General features: G+C 48.9%; 1 protein-coding gene across 4 annotated transcripts in view; it reads right to left on the reverse strand.

The window, feature by feature from the left end:
• ASAP1 (ArfGAP with SH3 domain, ankyrin repeat and PH domain 1) overlaps positions 1-24,517 on the reverse strand; it is a 327,653-nt gene that overhangs the window by 109,755 nt on the left and 193,381 nt on the right. For all 4 annotated transcript variants that reach the window (XM_066379536.1, XM_066379535.1, XM_066379533.1 and 1 more), the window contains exon 5: positions 10,584-10,729. In XM_066379536.1, coding sequence (XP_066235633.1) covers positions 10,584-10,729 — 146 coding nt within the window. The remainder of the gene's footprint in view (positions 1-10,583; positions 10,730-24,517) is intronic.

Genomic DNA, 24,517 nt, shown 5'->3' on the forward strand with positions numbered 1-24,517 from the left:
TTGAACACAGAAACACGCACTGCCAAGCCCCAAGGGTGACATGCAGCGCTTTCCAACCCAGAACTCTTGTCCAAAACAAGGCAGGGGATTCCTTTCCAAGAAAGCCCTTAGGGAAAGGTGTCTCACACTCTGAAACGCCTGTTCCCAGGCAAGAGGGGCCAGAGCGCTGGGCCTGGAATGGACACTGAGCAGGCTTGGCAGGGTGGACGCGGTGGAAGCACCCAGCTGGCCTGTCCAAGGGGAGCCCGAACCCCAGCCAGGAGCCAGCTGCTCCCAGGAGCCGGCTGCCAGCGGCCCGGAAAGCGAGGCTCGGCCTGGGTGCAGTCCCTGTCCCGGGGTCTGGTCAGGGCGTGGGGCCTTGGCTGTGGGCTACAGAGAGGGCAGGTGAGGAGAGATCTGCAGAAACAATCGCAGACGAATCCAAATCAGCTTGAGGTCGAGCACTGAGCCTGCAGCAGGCTGGCGGATGGCAGGGCCCAGGGGAGAGGCCGCGGCGGGGACGGAAAATGGGAGCGGAGAGTGTGAAACACTGAGCCTGCAGCAGGCGGGCGGATGGCAGGGCCCAGGGGAGAGGCCGCGGCGGGGACGGAAAATGGGAGCGGAGAGTGTGAGCCGAGCTGGGCAGGATGCTCTGAGCCAAGGCAAACACCTGCGCTGGCTTCTCACAATGTGCCTCCGGATCGGGGCCCAGACAAGGAGCTCTGGAGGCTTCTGGGACCAGGGTCTGCAGATGGTGGGCTGTTAATTATCTTAGAACAACAGTGTCTGCCTGCTTCTTACAACATCTGTGCCACTGTGTTACTTGCTGTTACTGAAATCAATACTTTTTTTTTTTTCTGAAGTTGGAAACGGGGAAGCAGTCAGACAGACTCCTGCATGTGCCCAACCGGGATCCACCTGGCATGCCCACCAGGGGGCGATGCTCTGCCCATCTGGGGTGTTGCTCTGTCGCGACCAGGGTCATTGTAGCGCCTGAGGCAGAGGCCATGGAGCCATCCTCAGCACCCGGGCCAATTTTGCTCCAATGGAGCCTTGGCTGCGGGAGGAGAAGAGAGAGACAGAGAGGAAGGAGAGGGGGAGGAGTAGAGAAGCAGATGGGCGCTTCTCCTGTGTGCCCTGGCTGGGAATCGAACCCGGGACTCCTACACGCCAGGCCGACATTCTACCACTGAGCCAACTGGCCAGGGCGAAATCAGTATTTTTTACTTAAGTAAATTCAATAAAAATAATACGTTAAATAGACTTTGTATTATGTTCCTAAAAGGAGAAGGCACGGACGCTGGGAAGACCACACCGTCTGCATGGCAGGTCTGACAGCTACTTCGCGCTCTGTGACGCAGTTTTCTCTGCTGTTAAATAAGAGTAATTGCAGGTCCGAGCCGGGAGGGTTGATGTGAGGAGTAAATGAGGCTATAGACGTATGTATAATACAAGGTCGTTTCTTCTTTTTTTTATTTTTTTTTTATTTTTTATTTTTTATTTTATTTTTTTCATTTTTCTGAAGCTGGAAACAGGGAGAGACAGTCAGACAGACTCCCGCATGCGCCCGACCGGGATCCACCCGGCACGCCCACCATGGGGCGGCGCTCTGCCCACCAGGGGGCGATGCTCTGCCCACCAGGGGGCGATGCTCTGCCCATCCTGGGCGTCGCCATATTGCGACCCGAGCCACTCTAACGCCTGGGGCAGAGGCCGAGGAGCCATCCCCAGCGCCCGGGCCATCTTTGCTCCAATGGATCCTTGGCTGCGGGAGGGGAAGAGAGAGACAGAGAGGAAAGCGCGGCGGAGGGGTGGAGAAGCAAATGGGCGCTTCTCCTGTGTGCCCTGGCCGGGAATCGAACCCGGGTCCTCCGCACGCTAGGCCGACGCTCTACCGCTGAGCCAACCGGCCAGGGCCGTTTCTTCTTTTTAAAAACGACAACTACAAAAAGTTAGTTTAGCAGCAACACCTGCTGTGCTCTGATTGCATTAGGTGGGAAGTGCCGACTTGAGTGGGGGGCTCCTCAGAATCCACCCCACTTTGTGTAAATATTCCCATATTTCTCGGCAGAGGGAAATAGTTTTTAATGATAACGACCTGCCTAAGAAGTCACCAGAGGGTGTTACATTGTAATACTCATTCTGTCACTCTTTTGAAATCTGCAGACTTCTGAACTTTGAAGCACATCTCACCCAGAGGGTTTTGGATACGAAACTGTGGACTTGGATGATATAGCTACAGTGTCTCTGTCTATAAATGTATGAAACTGTTTCAAAGGACGTACTATAATAGCACTGAGTGAGAAGTTAGACTTATTGGATGATCTTGATTTTATTTAATTTACTTCATGTTTCTGAAATTTTTTATGTCTGTAACAGAAGGAAAAAGCCAACCTCCCTCTATCCCCGCTGCCCCACCCCACACGGATGGCTCTCATTTCACGGAATGTCCCACAACACGGACTGGCAGTGAGGCAAATCGGGACACGAGGGGACGTCTGCAAGATCAAATGTGAAACCATCCTAATGACGGATCAGCATTCTGCAAAAAGATGAGCTTTCTACACGTATGATACAACCCAGGGCACCCAAGGGGCTACACCCATTTACCGCTGAGTAAACCCAAGCTTCCTACAATCTTGAGTGTTTCAAATACCTTGAGGAATAATCTAAAAATCTTGATCCAGCCCGCACATTGCCAGCTATTCCCCTTTGAGGGGGAAGAAAAGAAGAAAAAGTAAAAAGAATCCTCAGCCCCAAACCACAATTCCCTGCAGTCAGAGAGGGCAAACAGGAAATGTTCTGCAGCTGGAGAAACCTCTGCTTTGCTTCAAGAGCGCTGAGCAACAACTGCCCTGTGATGGCCGGGAGGCTAGGGCCATCTGCAGTTGCACCCCGCGCATAGGCTTTGGGAGGGGCCGGAGGCAGCCACGGTCCGGGCTGGGCACTATTTTAAAAGAGGTTTTACATATATTTTTCTAAAACAACTGCTATATTGGGGCTCTTGGTTTCAATGGTTTTCCTCTGCCCACTGAGAATCTATTTCAATCCACCAGTTTCCGGTCCCATTTTGAGGTTTGGTAATTAAATGGAGGCAATTCTCAGTTGACTCCTAGCGTCCTGGCCAGCGTCACAGGCCACGGTGGCCGGACATGGGGATAGAGTAGCACAGGCAAAGGCTTCATTGCTGTCCTTGAAATGGCTGACAACAAAGACTGAGCCTAAGTTCCGTGTTGTCTACGTAACCAAAGGAGTAACAGAAAATACTTGGAAAATACTTGGAAACCCTACAACTCAATAGCATCCTTTCTTTTCTCTTTTATTTTTAGACAGGGAAGCTGCATTATAAAGAACGCCTTTATCATTACTACAGTAACTAAATAAGGGCATTCAGAGTAGAAAAACAGATGACATAAAGGCATGGACACAATAAAGAGCCCCTGCTCCAGTCAAACAAGTCAATTGTTATGTCTGGAGATGGCTTAGATTAAGAAGGCATCTTTGATTGGAGGAAGGATGGGTTCACAGAGATTGGTAAATCCACAAAAGGAATATTTATAATAATTTTTTAAAATGATAAGCTCTACTAGCACATACTATGAATCAAACCTATGATAGGTACTTCCCATAAAAGCCCATAAACTTAAAACCTTGCCACAAAAACATAAACATCAATGAAAGAGATCCTGCCCATGTTTCTCTGCTTCTCACCACTAGGGGGCAGCATTCCCTCGCCATACCCACACATGACCAACAACAGACTCGCCTCTGGGAGGAAACAGCTAACCGCTTCACCTCCGGGGAACAGCGACCACATAAAGGACTGAGCAGAGGGAGAAATTCACTAGATGGAGAAAGACTGGTTTAGAAAACCAACACCAGTGAAAAGGAAGTGAGATTACAGATCAGTGGTCTGAAGGAAGACAGGAGTGCGATTCGGACTTTTGCTCTGCACATTGGTTTATACTGAACTGTTTACATAGCAATAGCTGTATTATTAATGATTTCCTCTACTTTCTCTCCTTGGCTAGAATTTGATCATTTACATGTTTATTTAACCTTTTCATTTTGAAAAAATTAAGAGACTCCCCAAAATTGCAAAAATACTACACAGAGGCCCCTTGTACCCATCAACCAGCTTCTCCCAACAGTAGTATCTTACAAGTGCTCTCTCTCTCTCTCTCTCTCTCTCTCTCTGGCTATCGTATATTACTAAAACCCAGAAGCTGACACTGGCACAAGACAGGCTGGTACAACCCTCACCTGGACGTCACCAGTGTCTGCATGCACACATTTTTGGCATGTCTTTGTGCACAGTGCAATATTTTACCACACGTATTGATTAATACAATCACCACTGCAATCCAGACAGAGAACTGGTCTACCAGAGCAGAGACACTCCCTGGGCTACTCCTTTATAATCACACACTGGCCCCCTTCTCCATCTCTATGACTTCAGATGACCTTGACTTTCATCAGAAAAGTACACAAATGGCAATATGATCTTGTTACAGATGTAGAAAGAACATGAAGTAAAATACAAGAGACCTCCTTGTATGTACCTGGGAAGTCCCAGTGACCCTCCCCCAGCCCCAGCCCCTGGTCCCCACCAAGCAGAGGTCCCAGCCCCGGCTCCCCAGAAGGGAGGGAATGAGACTGCAGTGTGGAAGAGGGCTGGACAGCCAGGATGGGGAACTTCTGAATCTGTAACTTGTCCCAGCTAGGGAAAGTGTGTATGCCAGCACTAAGTGAGATCTAACAAAACACACAGTTGCTTCGGACATATGATTTCGTGTGTTTGGGGGAAAAAAAACCATGCAGAAAAGCAAACTAGAAAGATAACTCCCCAATATCAATGTCTAGGAGAACAGGAAAGAAAAACAGCATGTTTTCCTTTTATAGTAAGAAAAAATACACAAATAAAGTCCCCTGCAGTGGCTACTAATACCCTAACCACCCCCTGTGTGGGACTGTGGGGCAGGTGCAGGATCTGGTCCTCACACAGGCAGGAGGGCAGGTGGAGGAAGTGCTGCTCTTCATTCTCCTGGGGTGGGGCGGGGGGGGGGGTTTCACGCCTCTCGGTGAGAACCTACTGGCAATGCAAACAGCACAGAGTGTGAATCAAGGCGCTGTCCCGACCGACGTCACCCTGGGCCGCATGCTCGTGCTCTCACAGCAGGAACAGGAGAATTTCATGGAAGAATGTCCATGGTGGCTCAGTCAAAATCACTGACTTTATTACACATCAACCCCCAAGTCTGTCTTTTTAGTACTGTTTCATGAAACAGGAAGTATGCATAAAGTACTTCCAAGGCAAACTGGAACGTGGCAGTTTATCCGAAAAAGCACTTAAGTAATGTTTTGAGTTACAAGCTAAACTAACTGGTTTTGTAGTTTTCAAGTGGAACACTATTTTTTTCCTTTATTATTATTATATATTATTATTTTTTTTTACAGGAACAGAGAGAGAGAGTCAGAGAGAGTGATAGATAGGGACAGACAGACAGGAATGGAGAGAGATGAGAAGCATCAATCATCAGTTTTTTGTTGCAACACCTTAGTTATTCATTGATTGCTTTCTCATATGTGCCTTGACCGCGGGCCTTCAGCAGACCGAGTAACCCCTTGCTCAAGCCAGCTACCTTGGGTCCAAGCTGGTGAGCTTTTTGTTCAAGCCAGATGAGCCTGTGCTCAAGCTGGCGACCTCGGGGTCTCGAACCTGGGTTCTCTGCATCCCAGTCCGATGCTCTATCCACTGCACCACCGCCTGGTCAGGCCCTTTATTATTATTATTTTTTATTTTTTTTAGACATCATTTATTTAATTAAAAAAATGCATCGTGTTGATATGGCCTCAAGGGTCCCACTCAATATAAGACCATCTATACACCACATCATTGTTTTTTCCCCTGAAAGACTGATAACTTTGGTACTGAGACTTGGGTACCTAGCAAACATTTTCTCTAAAATGAAAATAGTGAGCTGGTCACTGCAAGGCAAACAAGGGACAGTATTTGTGGCTAATGTTAAAATTGGAGCTTTCAGAGAAAAGGTAAATTTTTGGAAAGACTTCTGTCACCACAAGCTGGACAGCTTCCAACTGCTTCAAGTCCATTTACATATGATTTCAGATTCATACTCCTACTACCTTTTAAGAAATGAGCACTTGTGTAATTTTGATGTAGTAACAAAGAAGAATATCAAGAAGACTATTTCCCAATATTAAGACCTACGTGAGACTTTCTTTTTTTGGTCTACTTCAGCCAAAACAACATATTGCAACAACATGAATTAATAAATTTAAAAATGTCTCAGTTTCAAATTCTGATACAGTCCGTATTAGAAACAAACACACTCTAGTATCCTCAATTGTTTTTAAAATTGGGGTCCAAAACATCTCAAAACTCCTGGCTAACACTTTCGCTCTTTCCAATATACAGCTTGCCGATGAGGTGAGTAGCAGGGGTAGAGCAGGTAAGAAAGTGCTGTGCTTTGCAAGCTAAACACAATCAGGAGTGTGATGAGCACCTGTACCGGCTCCAGCCCCGCGCCCGGTGGGGCTGAGCGCAGGCACGCAGTCTACAGGGCAATGGCGTTACTCTGCACTCTGGTGGGGGTGGGGCTGAGCGCACGCAGTCTACAGGGCAATGGCGTTACTCTGCACTTTGGTGGGGGTGGGGGTGGGGCTGAGCGCACGCAGTCTACAGGGCAATGGCGTCACTCTGCACTTTGGTGGGGGTGGGGCTGAGCGCACGCAGTCTACAGGGCAATGGCGTCACTCTGCACTTTGGTGGGGGTGGGGCTGAGCGCACACGGTCTACAGGGCAATGGCGTTACTCTGCACTTTGGTGGGGGTGGGGGTGGGGGTGGGGGTGGGGCTGAGCGCACACGGTCTACAGGGCAATGGCGTTACTCTGCACTTTGGTGGGGGTGGGGCTGAGCGCACGCAGTCTACAGGGCAATGGCGTTACTCTGCACTTTGGTGGGGGTGGGGCAGCCCTGCTCAGACAGAGCTTGGCCCGATCTGCAGTCCAGGAAGATAAGCTCCGGCCCGAACTCCACTGCCTCCAAGGAGTATGACGTCTTTGGAGATTTGGTCCACCTGGCTATAAAATGAGACAGGACTTTCCATACCTGCCTGTGCACTTGGAGTTACCATAAAGATCAAATGAGAAGGTGTGAGTAATAATAAAAGCTTGTATTTGTGAAGGAAATCCACCTGTCAGGTGTGGTGCTTAATGATCTACTTCTAGGGTCGCAGTGAAGTCCCACCACGACCAAGAAACAGACTATTAGTTCCTTTCATAGAGCAGGACACCGGGCAGGAGGGAAGTGGAGTGCTTTTCCTAAGGCGACAGAGCTAGGAAGTTGGGAGCTGAGATCCCAGGTCTGATCGAAGCCCCAACCCATATTCCTCCCTCCGCCTACATTTCACGGGCCGTCATCGTATGTGACAAGGTAAACATTTCTGGGGTCAAACAGCTTTTTACAAAAATCACTTGTGGATGTGAACGGGAGAGGCAGTAAGACGAGCGAGGCGCCTTCACCCTGACTTGGTGTGTCGACTCTGAGAGGCATCAGCTGCGGATAAAACCCTCCCTGTGGTCCCTAGACATTGTCGGTGTAGGAAGCTGATTGAGAAAAGCCAGCCTCAGCCCTGTCTGATGTTAACAGGGACATCTGCGCAGCTCCTGGGGGAATTCACAGACTTCCCGCTGGGTCACCACCCTCCCACAGTCATGAAAAGTACTGAAAAGGAAAAAGAGAAACAGCTCAGTAGTGACGGAGAGCCCCCGTCACTTAGGGGTCTGAAGCTCTCAGCACCAACCCTTCAGAAACTGTGAAGCACGGAGGCCTGCAAACCCGACTGCTGAGAAGTAACAAGAAGGATGAAAACTTCCCCCTATCTTGAGTGAGTCAAAAATCGAAAGCTAGACCTGACCCCAAAATCTACCTTTCGTTTTCCTCCACAAAAATACATAATGTTTTAATATAAGCTATTAAAATTCCCATTATAAGCAGCATCTTAATTAGCAAATGGAACACAGTAGACATATGGTATTTGCTGGCTGAACTGAGGATACAATTAGAAAGTCTAAGAAATAGAAATGTACTTTTAAAGAAAAACAACTCACTTTCTAAATCTCAACTGTATACAGCATTGCTTAACATCCCCAGCCTTTACTAGCCTAAGTGAATACAATTGCAGGGGATCCTCTGAGATATGCTGGTTCCCAGGGGCGTGTTCCAGAGCTTCGACAAAGTAGGGTGCCCCCCCAAGTCCTCAGGCTGGGACTCTAGGTGCCGCAAGCTGACCCAGAAGTCCCTCCCTCGCTCCCTGGGGGCCTGGCTTCCTCTGCACCCTCTGCTCCAAGGCGGGGCCCCATCAGCCTACCTGCTGGGCTCTTCCCTTTCCTGGCAAACATAAAAAGGGAAGCAGTAAGCTACGGACTGTTGTAGGGGTATATCAACTCCTGGGACTGACTTTTTATTCAATCAGAATTGCGTTCCCTTAGCAACCAACGACAGTACACACTGAGTCTTCCCGGGCCCGCCCCTCCAAAGGGATGCCGCCACTATCTTCAAAGGGAAAATGTTGCTGTTTATATTTTTAATGAAATGAATTGGGTCTTCTAGCAATTTCATTTAGATCCTTCTTAGACTTCTACTTCTTAAAAAAAGAACTGATGTGCAAGAAGGCGGCCTGCGGCTTGGGCAGGCGCAGGGGCCTTGCTAGACCAGCACTTCTAGTCAGGGAGACAGGCCCAGGGCAGGAGGGGACCAAGGAGAGCCGGTGGCAGGTGGCCAAGACAATGGAGGCAGAGACAATGTCCGGTCACATCTACTTATTAACAGTGTGCCTGAGCAAGTTACATCATCTCACCGTGCCTCAGTTTCCTCATTCCACAGGACTGTTGCAAGCTGTTAAATATGAAATTCACACAGTCTGCACACTGCCAGGTTCAGGAAAGTGTTCAGTAAACATCAGCTGTGTCGGTAGGGCGGTAAGCAAATGCAGACAGTAACTGATGCTTGAGTGGCTACTAACTTGCGTGGAGGGTCCGCACGCACACCCACCCACACACTCAGTGGAGGAAACTACAGCGGAGGTAAGTAGGGAAACGACTGGACCAGGAAACACGGAAGAGATGACTCTTGGCTCAAGCCAAACACATCTGGTCTCCTGGAAATGGAAGGTTAGCAAGACGCCCCTGTGAGAACACCGGCCCGCGAGCCAGAGCTTCCTCACACAGCGAGCTTCGTCAGAGTTACCCAAGCGCACTGCCAGGGTCTGGCCTCACTTCCTGCCCGCCCACCACACCATCCTGTGAGCCATGCCACCAGGAGAGGCAGGGGAAGCTGAGAGGAGGAGAAATGGGAGGATCCCCTTCCTAATAAAAGAGATTTAAACAATCTAAGATTTATAGAAATATCATGGATTTATCCAAACCCCCAAAGTGTAGAAATATGTACATGCTAAGGCCAAATGATCCTTCCTCAAGTTTTTGAAAATGAGACATATTTCTATCTTGGACCTTTATTTTCTTTACGATGAACTGTCACTGAGTAAGACTCAATCAATGGCATAAACCACCAATTAGAATTAAATTGTCAGGAAGACAGACAGACACCCAGATGTATTTATCTAGCATGATAGGCAAAAATATTCTGATTGGTCAAATATTCAGGTTAATATACTAATGAATGTTTTCGTTATTCCAAAAGGGTGTATTCATCTGAAAGTCAGCCACCTGTATGTACCAGATAGATTTGTGACAAGGTTCTTGCCTGGGGCCTCAGAGCCGGTCTGATCTGTGAGTAACCGACCCAAGGTCAAGGCATCTTGAGTGTGAGTTCTGGCTCCTCACAGGGGGCCACGGAGCAAGGTGGGAGACTGGGGGAGAGGAAAAGAGGAGCGAGCTGAGGAAGGGACTCGCTCTCCTGGGCACCTGTCAACCCCCACACTCCTCTCTCTTGCGGTCTCAGGAGAAACGGGACCGGATTAAATTAGCTCACGGAATGGACCTTTCTCAGGATGGGCACAGTGCGAGGCTGGCGGAGGGTGGTGGGCAGAATCTGGGGTGCCCAGATAAAACTGCCTGATAAACAGGCCCCCTCCCCAACTCTGTGTCTGCCTCCTAGGGTCAGCACCTCCAGTGTTGTGGATTTTTAGGGACGTTTCTCGTTATCTACTTGTGAAACCCCAGATTCACTGAATCTCAAAATCTTTTTCTTCAGAGTGGGTTAACAGGGTGTGGGGAGCGGGGAGGGGTTAATTATCTGTCAATCAGGCATCGAAATGCACGGCCATCTTCACACAAGTGAGATGGACCATGTACGTTTGACACAGAAGCCGTCAGAATGGTTTCAGCTAATTGAAAGGCAAAAGTTGCTGAAAGTCCTCTAAAACAGAAACAGAACAGGAGAATGTGGGAAGGAATTCAGGATAACTGTTGTTTCTCTCAGACTCAACACATCCACTTGGCTATCAGCTGGGCCAGGAGCACAAATTCTAGGAATTCTCTTTACATGTGACTCTATACCTAGGATAAGAAAGGCTTTTTGGTTGGAATTGAAAAAAAAATCACGTATGAAATGGCTTACCAGATTTTTCAGCAGTGTGGACAATTCCTTTGTAAGAGTAGAAAATTTGACGAAAGCAGTGCCAAGATCGGGGTTGTCTCGGCTTAAAAAATTACTCCCAAACTTATCCAGAACTTGTGCATAGTTCTCTTCATTTTGTACATGCTCTAAAAAGAAGAAAGAGGAGTCTGAGCTATCATTTGCCAGTTATTTGAACATTGACTGATTGCTAGAGCTATTTTAAACATTGACTGATCACCAGAAACTCTCTCAAAAGGAAAGCAGAGAGAAAACATCCATTATTTATTGAACACGTCCAGAAGGTGGTTAGCAGGGTGCTGAGTGTTTCACTCTATTATATTAAAGCAGGGTTCCCCTTTCTCTTTCATAGCATTCAGCTCACTTACATCGTGACTAAGCCATGGACTCCCCATAGGACGAGGGGGTCAAATAATCCTAACATTTTAAAGCAATTTAGAAGTGATGACGATCAGAAAACAAGGAGAAAATTCTCCTTACAGAATCAACCTTGGCTTGCAAAAGAAAACTGCCTGTGTTCTAACATGTCTCTTTCTCTGCGACTCATGTTAATTTCCTTTCATTTTTTTCCCTAAGCCCTGGGGAGCGTTTCCACGATGCTTTCTCACACCCCATCTCCCCAAGTGTGCAGGCGTTGATCAGACCGATACAAGGTTTCAGGTTTGGTTTCACCACCTGACAGCTTGTGACCTTCGTTTTTCAACTTCCATGGCTACGATCCTAGCTGGCACATAAATCATGTTAGTAAAATATTTGTGAATAAATTTCCTCACTATGATCTTTGGTTTTCTGACCTATGAAAAGAGACTCATATCCACCTTAAAGGCCGTGGTACTGATGAATGAGTATAAAGCTGTAAAAAAGAAGGAAATCTTACCTTTTGCAACAGCATGGATGGACCTGGAGAGCATTATGCTAAGTGAAATCAGCCAGTCAGAAAAAACAAGTACCATATGGCCTCACTTATATGTGGAATCTAATGAACAAAACAAACTAACAAACAAAATAGAAACAGACTCATAGAGAAAAGACGGAGCTTTTGGAGGGGTGGGGGCTGGGGGGCTGGGTGTAAAGGTGAAGGGATTACAAAGGAAAGAAAAAGAACTCCTAAGACGGACACAGGACAGTGATTCCCAGGGGCAGGGGAGGTAGAAGAGGGTGAAGGGGAACAATGGTGAGGGCCGGAGACGTGACTTGGGGTGGTGAGCACACAATACAACATACAGATGCCGTATTAATAGAACTGTACACCTGACAGCTATAACTTTATTAACCAATGTCACCTCAATAAGTTAAAAAAAAAAAAAGATACAAAAGTTTCTCAAGAGAGTGAATGCTCCATAGTAACTCCTAACTCCTTAAAACACTATTTTAGTCTTTTTTTTAAAAGATTTTACTTACTCAATTTACAGAGGGTGGGGAAGCGAGGAATATAAACTCATAGTTGTTTCCCTTTAGCTGTTCATTGCTTGCTTGTCGTATGTGCCTTGACCAGGCAAGCCTGGGGTTTGAAACCTGCGACCTCAGCGTTCCAGGTGGATGTTTTACCCACTGCGCCACCACAGGTCAGGCTTTTAAAAAACGGAATTTATTGAGATGACATTGGTTGATACCATTCTGTAAGTTTCCAGGGTACAACTCTATGCGCTACACCATCTGTATATTGCATTGTGAGCTTACCACCAAAATCAGGTCACCCGTCATCACCATACATTTGATTCTCTGCACCCTCTTCAACTTCCCAGCACTGCCTTTGTCTCTGGTAACCTTCCAGCGCTGTGTCCTGAGTCCGTGAGAACGTTCTTCACCTGGCTTCCGTACATCACGCTGTTCTCCCTGTCCTGCCTCATGGCTGCGCCTCCCCACGGACTCAGCTGGTCCTCCGCTGCCCTGACCTCATCACGTGCAAGAGCCGTGGCCTCCGCCTTTGGGGCTTTATTCTTCTCCGTCAACGTGCAGTCTTGGGATCTCACCTCATCCAACAGCTTTAAATGACTTCCATCAGCCGACAAGCTCCACCCAGCTACCGTGCCCAGCCCAGACTCCCGGCCCCTGAAATACAGACTTCTACATCAACTGCCTGCTCAGTCCGTCCGCGAGATGCCCAGTGACCGTGGCCAACGTTAACGTGCTAAGCACAAACCCTAATGAGCTGCCCAGCCCGCCTTTCCCTGGGGTCCCCCACATCTCAGTCACTTACTGGCAAATACAGTGCTGTCCCTGCTCAGGCTGAAACCCACCAAGTCATGCTTGGTTCTTCTTTCTTGTATCTCAGATGCAACCCACTGGCAAATCCTGTTGCCCCGACCTTTCAGATAGATCCTGACTCTGACAGCGTCTCGCCATCCCCATGTTATCCACCTTGTCCAGGATCACCTCTCCTTCCTCTCTGTCTCTCTCTTCCCCTCCTGCAGCCAGGGCTCCATTGGAGCAAAGCTGGCCTGGGTGCTGAGGATGGCTCCATGGCCTCCGCCTTGGGCGCTAGAATGACTTCGGCCGCTGTCAGAAAAAACAAGTACCAGATGGCCTCACTTACATGTGGAATCATGCACTGCAGAACTCCCTGCAGGAGTCTCTTTATTGCAGCTCTTGCTCCCCTACTGTCACCCACACAGCACCCAGCATGGTCCTGCTGAGCTGGGCCTCAGAGCACGTGACCATGGCAGACGTGCCCACTGTCACGGACAGCGAGGTCCCCCACCTTCGCAGGGTTCTGGAAAGGAGTACTGCACCACAGCCTCACACCCCGAGGTAACAAGGCGTGGGCGCGACCTGCACAGACCCAGGCAGTGTGAGGGGAGGTGACATAGACCCAGGCAGTGTGAGGGCAGGTGACACAGGGGAGCAGTACAGATGCCCGTGCTCAACTCTCCACCTCTCTCTCCCTCCGTCGTGCAGTACAGGGAGGCGTGAATTAGTACGGAGGCTCAAAGGAGATGTGTAATGTGTACTGAATGAATGAACAAATTCGTATCTAACAAAACCCTAGCTATCAACCTCCTGTCTTCCAAGACTCAATTCAACACCTTTTCCTCTATAAGGACTTCCCTTAGTTGGCAACGGTCCTTCCTTACCCATAATTCCCTGTACCTCTCTGCACACCCACCTGTACCCACCACATTGTATCATATTTGTGTAAGTACGGCTCCTTCCCGGCCACCAGACCTTGAGAAGAGGCAGGGGCTGCCTCCAGCTTGCCTCTGTGTCCCCACCCCTCAACACCACTGGGTGTCTCGGTGAGCTGGGCTCAGCAAGCCAGGGCTCAGTAACTATCTGCTGACTGAGATCTGTAGATTCCCTTTTTGGGAATTTAAGAAGCATTTTCCCTCTTTTTTAAATTTTATTTTATTATTTTTGTATTTTTGTGAAGTAAGAAGCAGGGAGGTAGAGAGACAGACTCCTGCATGCACTCGCCTGGGTTACACCTGGCATGCCCACTAGGAGGCGATGCTCCACCTATTTGGGGTGTTGCTCCATTGCGGCTGAAGTCATTCTAGCGCCTGAGGCGGAGGCCATGGAGCCATCCTCAGCACCCAGGCCAACCTGGCTCCAACGGAGCCTTGGCTGCGGGAGGGGAAGAGAGAGGCAGAGAGGAAGGAGAAGGGGAGGGGTAGAGAAGCAGATGGGCGCTTCTCCTGTGTGCCCTGGCCGGGAATCGAACCCGGGACTTCCACACGCTGGGCCGACGCTCTACCATTGAGCTAGCTGACCAGGGCCAAGAAGTACTTTCCCTCTTACACCCCCTAGGCTGTTTGATAATTGAGATGAAATTTAAAATCTGTCCCCCTCAAAGGCCCCCTCCAAGGCTGCGCAGGCGCAATGGGCAAGGAGGAAGAGAACGCGGGGTCTGGACGGGGAAGGTGGTCTCAGCACAACCATGGGAACAAGTGTCGCAGCGGCCTGCTGCCACGGGACGAGGCCCACAGCCGCCTTCTCGTCATCACCACGTTAAAAATTCACGATGCCTACAGTGGACGTCAGCACTGCGGGCTGAGAGATGGGAAACAGTAAGACACGGCTCCAGTTACTGCCCACCCGGAGACTGGCTCAGAGGGACACAGAAGAAAGGCCACACCTGCCAGGCAGACAGGATGCACATGTCTGACCTCCCACGGCAGCTGCTGCTAGGCCCCCACCACCTCCCGCCCGGGGCCACAGGGCCCCACTCAGCACTGACGCCCGCCCCACCGGACACCACCTTCTGTTTTCCGAGGCCAGCAAACTAACAAACAAAAAGAATTCAGCTGCCTGGATTCCAACTGCTTTCAAGAGAAAGGTCTCAGTAGTAAATAACACATAAGCATCAGGCTTTTTGTTTTGTCTGCTTGAAATGATAACATATTTCAAATGATAGCTATAAAAATCTTCAGGTTAACAGACTACCCAGGTAGCCACTGACCAGTGCAAGAAGAATCAGAGAACTCCCACTCTCCCCACCTGTCCCGCCCCGCCCTCCCTAGGCTCAGCACTGTCCTGAAGTGGGAGTTCCATGCGGGGGTTAGAAAGGGTTACGAGAGGCTCTGTCTGCCAGGCGTGACGGACTCATCGGCAAACAAGATGGGCCGGCCAAGGCCGAGAACAGCCACAGGAAGGGAGCACGGGCTAAGAACCTTTTCTGCCCCCAGTGCTTCTCACAGTGTCATCGTTAACCTTCACTAGCGCTCTGCAAGGGGGAATCGTGCTTACTGGGCCGGGGAAACACACACGGGACCTGAGAGAGGCAGAGGGTGAGACCGGGTCCCTAGCCACAGGCCAGGTCATGGGTCCTGTGCGCTCTGCTAACGCTACAACTGACTGATCACACAGTCCATCCACCACATTTCCCCATGTATAAGACGCACCCTTTTCTGAAAAAATTTGGGGTCTAGAAACTGGGTGCGTCTTGTACAGTGGTGGTGGCATTTCAAATGCCATAGATGGAACTGAGGACGAGGCAATATATATGAAGACAGTGATTTGTCATCAGACACAGATGAGGACAAGCTAATGGATGGGAGTTCTGACAGTGCTGAGGAGTTGCATGAATTTTATGATGAATAAAACTTGAATTCAATAACTTTATGCAATTCATTTTATTCCCTCAAATTTTAGGCCCCAAAATTAAGGTGCGTCTTATATTATACATGGGAGCATTTTATCGCTTCATGTTCATTTTGAAATATCCCCTAATTTTTGTGAGCAGTACATACACACACACATGTATGTGAAATTTCCTAGTGTGGACACGCATTTTAAAATATAAGGGCTCTTTCAGGGAAGTATACCTTGGAATAATACTAATAATCCGAAGGAGGGGAGTAATGATGGGAATTAAACGTAAGTTGCTTAGAATAGTGCCTGGCATGTGGCATGAACCCCCCCCCCCAAATCAGACATTATTACCTCTACATCCATGATCAGTTACAACATGGAGAGATGTACTTAATATCAAAGAGAATAGTAACTTCTGCCTCACATTTCAAGTATTTTTGTACAGACCACGCTGTAAATCTAAGGGTGACAGTTCACTGGAAAGGGGATATAAACACGCACATCCCTCTGTGCAAAGTGAGGGGTCCACGGAGCAGGAGCTCCACGGGCACGGAGGGGGGGGGCCGGGTCCCACGGAGCAGGGTCTCCACAGGCACGGAGGGGGCGGGCCGGGACCCACGGAGCAGGGTCTCCACGGGCACGGAGAGGGCGGGCCGGGTCCCACAGAGCAGGAGCTCCACGGGCACGGAGGGGGCGGGCCGGGTCCCACGGAGCAGGAGCTCCACGGGCACGGAGGGGGCGGGCCGGGTCCCACGGAGCAGGGTCTCCACGGGCACGGAGGGGGCGGGCGGGACCCACGGAGCAGGAGCTCCACGGGCACGGAGGGGGCGGGCCGGGTCCCACGGAGCAGGGTCTCCACGGGCACGGAGGGGGCGGGCGGGACCCACGGAGCAGGAGCTCCACGGGCACGGAGGGGGCGGGCCGGGACCCACGGAGCAGGGTCTCCACGGGCACGGAGGGGGCGGGCCGGGACCCACGGAGCAGGGTCTCCACGGGCACGGAGGGGGCGGGCCGGGACCCACGGAGCAGGGTCTCCACGGGCACGGAGGGGGCGGGCCGGGTCCCACGGAGCAGGAGCTCCACGGGCACGGAGGGGGCGGGCCGGGACCCACTCTCCTGGTGGAGGGAAGCGCAGGCCTGGGCCAGGAGGAGGGACCAGTGACAGAGTACAGCACGCAGTCTGAACAGAATGTCAATTCAGGGGTGTAGGAAAGAGGAGAAGAATGAAGGGCCTTGGTGGGGGGTGGAGGACAGGAAGCACTGTCACAGACAGGGTGTGACAATGAGACCAGACAGGTGAGGCAGAACGCAGCCCTGGCCCGATCAGTTCAGGCCACTTCAGAGGGCAGGATAAAGCCCTGTCTTAAGATCTTTTACCACGTCCAACTGCGAGGAGACTTCTGGGAGGTTGGTAAGGCGGGGGCTGGGGAGAAAGCAGGAGGCTAGAGACTGGGCAGAAGAATAGGGGAAAATCCAATGTGTCTACTGTGCAGAGCCACGCTCTTCAAATATCTGTATGGACTTTCTGGCATTCACGGCATTGTTATACAGAAGGTAAGACGATTCTAAGAGCTGGGTGACTCCAATACTAAGAGCTGGGTGACTTCTGAAACAAGAACAAGATAGTATCATTTTCCCAAGCAAACCAAAAAGGGCCACTCAACCTGGATTTCAACTGCTGGCATTCCTCTGGAGAGGGGCCACCCTGCACTAATCACACAGCTTGCTCCACGCGGGCTGAAAGGGACCCGTACACCCGTCCGGACGCTGAACCTCGCCGCAGTCCCTAAGCAGACTCACTGTCCCAGTCCTGACAGTGACCACAGCTAGTCTGTGCAGTATTTAGTATACGCCCGTCACTGCACGTAGCACTTGTTATTACTCCAGTCACTCTAACTAACCTGTGAGGCGGTGAGCACTATTACCATCCTCACTGTGTAGCCACACGGAAATGTGCCCACGGCCGTGCAGCTCATCAACGGGAACTTGAAAACCGAAGCCTTTCTGATCTCAGAGCTCGGGCCTTTCCCCAGTACCCTAACGTGGGCGCAGACCTAAGTCCACATTCCAGATCTAGCCCTTACTCAGTGTGGTTGGTCAAGGGACTTCCCCTTTGAGAACCTCATCTCCTGCTAGCAAATGAATACTGGTATTTCCCTCATAGAGGTATGCATTGTGGAGATTAAGACACTGCTTGGTACACCATCAGCTCAATAAATGTTTTTGATGACAAGGACAACAATGACGATGACACCACGGGGGGCCAGTCCGGGCCACTGCAGCAGAGACAGCCAGAAACTGCCAGGTGGCAGGGCCCCAAATACTCTATATTGCTCAGGGCTGGCAGTCACACGTGCCTTGGGAATACATTAAAATTCAATATTCTTTTTAAGATACCTTATCTATTCCTCCAGTGAGGCCCTCCTCTGAATGTTCAGATCACAGCCATGATTAAACAGGCCTTTCTCTGGGAATGGGGGATTGTCTGTTGGCCTGTCACCCTGTGTCAGACCTTCCCAAACCGGGAAACGTCCACAAAACTTCCCACCGGCCTGCAGACCCAACCCCTGGTTCTCTGTCCCCGTAATTACGACTGCCCTTTATTAAGCACTGACTGCTGGGACCCATCCTGCTGATTATCCCGAACTCCTTCAGGGAAGCCCTATCGCTGATGAGAAAGTGCAACTCAAGGGTGAGCCCAGCGGAGAATGCAGCTTCCTGCGACTCCAAACCCCCTCTTCTAACACTGTCCAAGGTCAGATGGAAGTGGAGCCTCCCGCACGAGCCTGGAGCCTGTCGTTCCCTCTCTCCTGGGCCCCTTGCCCCGCCCAGTTGCCAGCGTCCCCTAACCTGCTGTTGTACACCCAGTTCCCAGCGCTGCGCTGGGTCCACAGTGCTCAGAGAAATGCTCCCTGCATGTAGTGGAGTCTCTCAGAACAAGTCTTTTTCTTTCTTCAAAAACTACTTAGCGTTGGCCCTGTGCCGGGCATATAAAATACAATGAGCTATAACTGCAATAGTAAAGCCATGTAATACGAGCCATAAATTATAGTGCCTGCCTAGAGGGGGAAGTGATAAATTCTTTTATACTATCCTATACATGCTTTGTAGTACTGATCACACTTCCAAAATCCTAATTCCATTTGCTCTCAAAATTACAAAGGTAATTCACATACTACTAAGATGTAGAAAGATAACAATTATGTCCCTTTCTCTTCCCCAATCCCATCTCCTTGAAATAAGAAAAACTAATAATCCTGGAGTGTATTTCAGCAAAACTTTCTGTATGCTTAAAAAATATAAACACACACATAGACGGTTTCTCTCCCCTTTTCTCACTTAAAAAAGCAAACAGATGGAATATTATTACAAGACTCTGTGGTTTGCTTTTCTCCTAATGAATAAAGATCAAGAAATTTTGGCACAATTAAATCTGATTAGTTATTTTAACCATGATTATATTCCATAATAAACTCTATTGTAATTTATAGAACTATCTACCTCCTGAGATACTTCCAGTTTTTGCCACAAAAAAGCAAAACTGCAATCAATATTCTCATACGCTAGCTCTTACATGCAGTGATTTTATCTCTGAAAAGATATAGTCACAATAACAAAGTTGCTGAGGGAGACGGTGTGCATTTCAAATGTTTATTAATATTGCCACATTCCTTTCCTTGGGCTATGATCACATGTCCAATAGCAATGCAAATATAAAGGAGTCTGTTTCTCTGTAACAGGGGTCGGAACCTTTTTGGCTGAGAGAGCCATGAACGCCACACATTTTAAAATGTAATTCTGTGAGAGCCATACAACGACCCGTGTACGTTAAGCATTATCCAATATAAATTTGGTGTTGTCCCGGAGGACAGCTGTGATTGGCTCCAGCCACCCGTAATCATGAACATGAGCAGTAGGAAATGAATGGATTGTAATACATGAGAATGTTTTATATTTTTAACATTATTATTTTTTTATTAAAGATTTGTCTGCGAGCCAGATACAGCCATCAAAAGAGCCACATCTGGCTCGCGAGCCACAGGTTCACGCCCCCTGCTCTATAACCTCCCCAGCACACAGGTGTCTTTTTCTAAATCTTGTGAAACACTGGACTACAGGAGGATAGAGTATCTTTCGGTGTCTGGCCGCCCATTCACACTTCCCTTTCTGCCTGTTCCTGTACTTAGCCTAGTTTTCCATTGCTGGTCTTTTCTTATCAATTTGTAAGGACTGTCTTGCATAAGGATGGCATGCTTTAGTAATGCATGTGGCAAATAATTTTCTCTCATTTGTCTTTTAACATTGTGTATGGTGTCCTTTGCCTTACAGAACTTTTGAAACTTTACATAATTAAATATACCAAACTTTATTCAAAAGACTCGGATTTCCCGCATTTTTTATGTTCCTAAACCTTCTAATGATCAGTTTCAACACACGACACACACACACACACACACACACACACACACGCACGCACCTTCAATCCAATGTAATGTATTTATTTATACAGCATGAGGGAGGGTTCTGACATTATATTTAAAGTATGTTCCTAAACCTTTGAATATTTAGTTTTATTCCCTGTTTAATATTTGAACACTTTATCCATCAGCAAGAGACTTACCTGCATGGCGGGAGGGAGAGTTCTGGCCTGCCTTTCCTCTGTGTGAGACCACACTGCCCACTGCGCACGGCCACTGCCCAGGCACCCGTCTCATACCTCACAGGTGGACACAGGGCAGCGCCTGGACCGAGCAGGCCAGGCTTCACGAGGCCGTGACTTAGCAGCACTTGTAGACCACATCGGGCGGTAACAAGTCAACCTGGCTAAGGTGCAGTCCAGGTAAGAGGTGACAGCGTACCATGAAGGCACCATAAAGCAGCCGGGGGCACAGACGCCAGCGTCTGCCTGAGCGGGCAGAGACGCAGGGACTAACACGAGGGCTCTGCAGAGCTCACCGACCTCGATCTAGAAGTTGGTAGGTTAAGGTGGAGCTCAGAGTGGGGCCCAGTCCCTGTGAGCCACACCAACCCATGAAACGAGCAAGCCCCACCCTGCGGCCTGAACACAGTCTGTCCTGACTGCACAGACACCGTGTTAGCGGGGGGTAAGGGCTGGCTTTAGAGCCCAACTCTGTGTCTCACTTAGACACGGCGTTTGCCAGTCTAGACATTACATGTATGTGGAGATGAGCTACATATTTCACGTCCCTGGGCCTCAGTTTCCCCACCTGTTCCCACTACCTCTCACTGCGTAGAGCTCTCGCTGAGATGAACGGCAATATCCCGGGAGCGAAAGTCCTGTGCACTTTTATAAAAACTGCCTTTCTCTATGCCACTTGGGATGAGTCATTCCTCTAACATTTCAAGGTCACTTTGAATTTGGAGATGTTCTTTCAAAATTCTAGCCCAGCCTCTGCAAGATCCGGCCCCAACCACTGGGCTGTTTGTTATCTGGGAGCTCAGCACCAAGCTCCCATTTCTACAGGTCCATTAACAGAACTCCAAGAAAAGACGCCTGCTCTGCCCGCCCAGCTCCACGGGCCATTCCTTGGCATCTGAATGACACCGTTGCCCCTCTGTTGCAGGGGCAGAAACGGCCCCTCTTCCGGCTCCACCACGCAGGCTTCCCAACTGCCAGGTACGAGACACACCACACTCTGGTCTGCCGAGGGCTCTCTGGGGGGTTTTCATGCTTTGTGACTTGGCCCAAGAGGGGAAACAATCAACTCCTAGCCTGCTCCCATCTCCCACAGTCCGACTACCCATCACTCAATGGAGCCAAGCTCACCTTTAAATAGGAGTAATTCAAGAATACCATTCCACCTGTTCTTTTTAACTCATAAGCTTTCACCAAGCACCTATACTGGGACACAAAGGTTAACTAGGCTGTCAGGTTTGTGGCTTGGGTACATCCCTAAGTCCTTTCCAGCTCTGGCTTCTCAGTTTAAAAATCATGGGTTCCTGTCCCAGTAGATGCCGTAGCCTGGGACAGGACCAGGCCGGGCAGATAGCCTCCAGATGTGCCTTCCAAACTATTCTGCATCATCCTGAACTGTCGCTGGAAAACATTCTAAAGTACACATTTCCAATCAGTTTACTTAACTGCTTATTCATATATTAATACTATATAAATCATATGCAGGCCCTGGCTGGTTGGCTCAGTGGTAGAGCGTTGGCCTGGCGTGCAGGAGTCCCGGGTTCGATTCCCGGTCAGGGCACACAGGAGAAGCGCCCATCTGCTTCTCCACCCCTCCCCCTCTCCTTCCTCTCTGTCTCTCTCTTCCCCTCCTGCAGCCAAGGCTCCACTGGAGCAAAGTTGGCCTGGGCGCTGAGGATGGCTCCATGGCCTCTGCCTCAGGCGCTAGAATGGCCCTGTTTGCAACAGAGCAACGCCCCAGATGGGCAGAGCATCGCCCCCTGGTGGGCATGCCGGGTGGATCCCGGTCAGGCGCATGCGGGAGTCTGTCTGACTGCCTCCCCATTTCCAACTTCAGAAAAATACAAAAAATTAAAAAAAAATCATATGCAAAGATTATGTACTAATGTACTATTTGTATCAATCTACGGTTCTGACCTCCATTTCAGGGGGTCCAAAACTGAAAAATTCTGCCTTGCTTCCTAAGCCTGCCGTCTGCAACTCAGAATATACACAATGAAAAAGAACTGAAAAAGAAACATGGCTGATTAGTGTTTTCTTCTTTTAGCTCATCCAAATTTTCTAGAGCATATGTGCTAACACACATTGTACCTTCACAACGAGAAGAAAAGAGAACAAACAAAAACGCCCATTAGAAAAACTATCTCCGGGTGTTCCAGAGTGGAAGCCCCCTGCAGTTCTCCATAAAGAAAAAGACCATGTTGGATCAATTATCAGAAGCATGGACAATCTGAAGATATCCGTCTGGTATCTGTGAGAACAAGTGAGAAACTGGCCAAGCAAAGTCATCCTCCCTCAGTCCCTAATCCGTCCTCTTACAGCATTCATTATCCATGAAAAACACTTCAGAATCAATAACCACTTGCTTGATTTCCACACCCGAACAGCGCATCAGATAATCAATAAGCAGTTATCCTACTGGCGAAAGCTCAGCTCAGGGGGAGGGGAGAAGACTCAGCTAGAGAGTCCCTCCAGTCCTGGAAACAGAGACTTTAAAAAGCAGGGCCACAGCCACATCACAAACTGAATTCCACATGCACGTGACTGCTTTACAGAGGCACAGCATGGTTGCCTTTAGATGGTGTCTATGTGAAGACCCGTCAGTCATGAGTTTGCTTCCCACGTGACACCCCATAAGCTCAGGAAAGCACATACCCGTGAGGTTGGATTTCAGCAAACCAGGAAGAATATCACACTCAGAAATAAAACCCAAGTCCTTCTATTCCTCCAGACTTTCTGCTGCAGTTTAAATGCAACATTTTTACACAGGAAGTAGCAACCCTACTTTGGTGAGACATACACCATCCACAAGTGAGGTCACAATGCAGTTTGGGGTAAGAGGCAGCAAGCAAGGTGTAGGCAGGCTGCAGAATCGGGACTGTAACTGTTAAGGAGGGTCTGCTCAAGGCACAAAGATGGTCCTTAAAGAAAACTACAGCTAGTCACTAACCCGAATCTTTATGTACATAGCAAAAAGGATTAGTTGAGAACAAATGGAAACCCCAATGGTGTCACGTACCTGTGCCTTTGTGCCTTTAAGTAAATTGACAAGAACCAGAGAGAGAGAGCAAAATCAATGCGAACAGCACTGGGGCCCCACTCCAGTCCCTGAGCACGTGGGGAGGGCAGCAGAAAGGCTGGTGTCAGCCTGTCTTTCTCACCTGCTCACAGCGGGAGCTTCTTCCTGGACTAGGGGGTCACTGACTCAAAGGTGTGAGTGTAAGTGTGTGTGTGAAATACCAGGGATTCTAAAGGAATGCCAATATTCTGTATGCACACCAAATAAATTCTATTTTAAGGGTACTTCACAGACCACTCAAAGATGTTCGAGGGCTGTTTAACTCCATGGGGCACCTCCTATACAAGCATGCTTCATAACCTAACGGCAACGTGTGACTGGAAGGTAAATACATTTACTTTACATGGAACTGTAAGTCAAAGAGTGCAGCAATCACTGCTTATTCTATTAATTCTATTACTCACTCACCTCTCCTGCACTGAATATATAGTTGGGACCAAATGAATAAAATGCCAACTTTCTGGGTTGAGGTATTCGAGATCCTCCTCGAACCTGAGCTAAGGACATACCTTTCTCAGGTCACTTTCAGATACTGACATATATTATATACAAGTCCAATTACCCTAAAACAGTAACCTCCCTGTGAGCTAAGAGTGTTCCATCAATCCCTATAGCTACATGCTCAACAAGGGCTTAATAAATTAATTACTCATATATAACTTTCATAATTATAGGTCTGTGGTTGATCATTTGACAGAGTAACTTGTACCAGGCTAATGCATCTGTCAATAACAATTATAAATGGTGGGTAAAATATTAAAAACAACCATTTGAAGCCACTAGAGAGCAAACAAAAGCCGGCAGAGACAGAAGGGGATAATTATTACCCTTCAAGGAAGGGAACAATACTAGGGAAGACCATATTTTACTGGCTTTTCACTGAAGGGCAGACCTCATTCCATGATTACCCAAAGCGGGGGCACCCCGACTGGTTAGTTCAGTCGATTAGAGTCGTCCCAAAACGCTAAGGTTGCCAATTCAATCCCGATCAGGACACATATGGGAAGCAACCAATGAATGCACAACTAAGTGGAACAACAAATGAATGCTTCTCTCTGTCTCTGTCCCTCTTAAATCAGTCAAGCAATAATAATAAAAGGACTCATGCAGAAAGTGGCATTTTATTGAGCTGACATTCCAGAGGTCAGA

Source organism: Saccopteryx leptura, chromosome 3 (genome assembly GCF_036850995.1).
Source record: "Saccopteryx leptura isolate mSacLep1 chromosome 3, mSacLep1_pri_phased_curated, whole genome shotgun sequence".
NCBI lineage: Eukaryota > Metazoa > Chordata > Mammalia > Chiroptera > Emballonuridae > Saccopteryx > Saccopteryx leptura.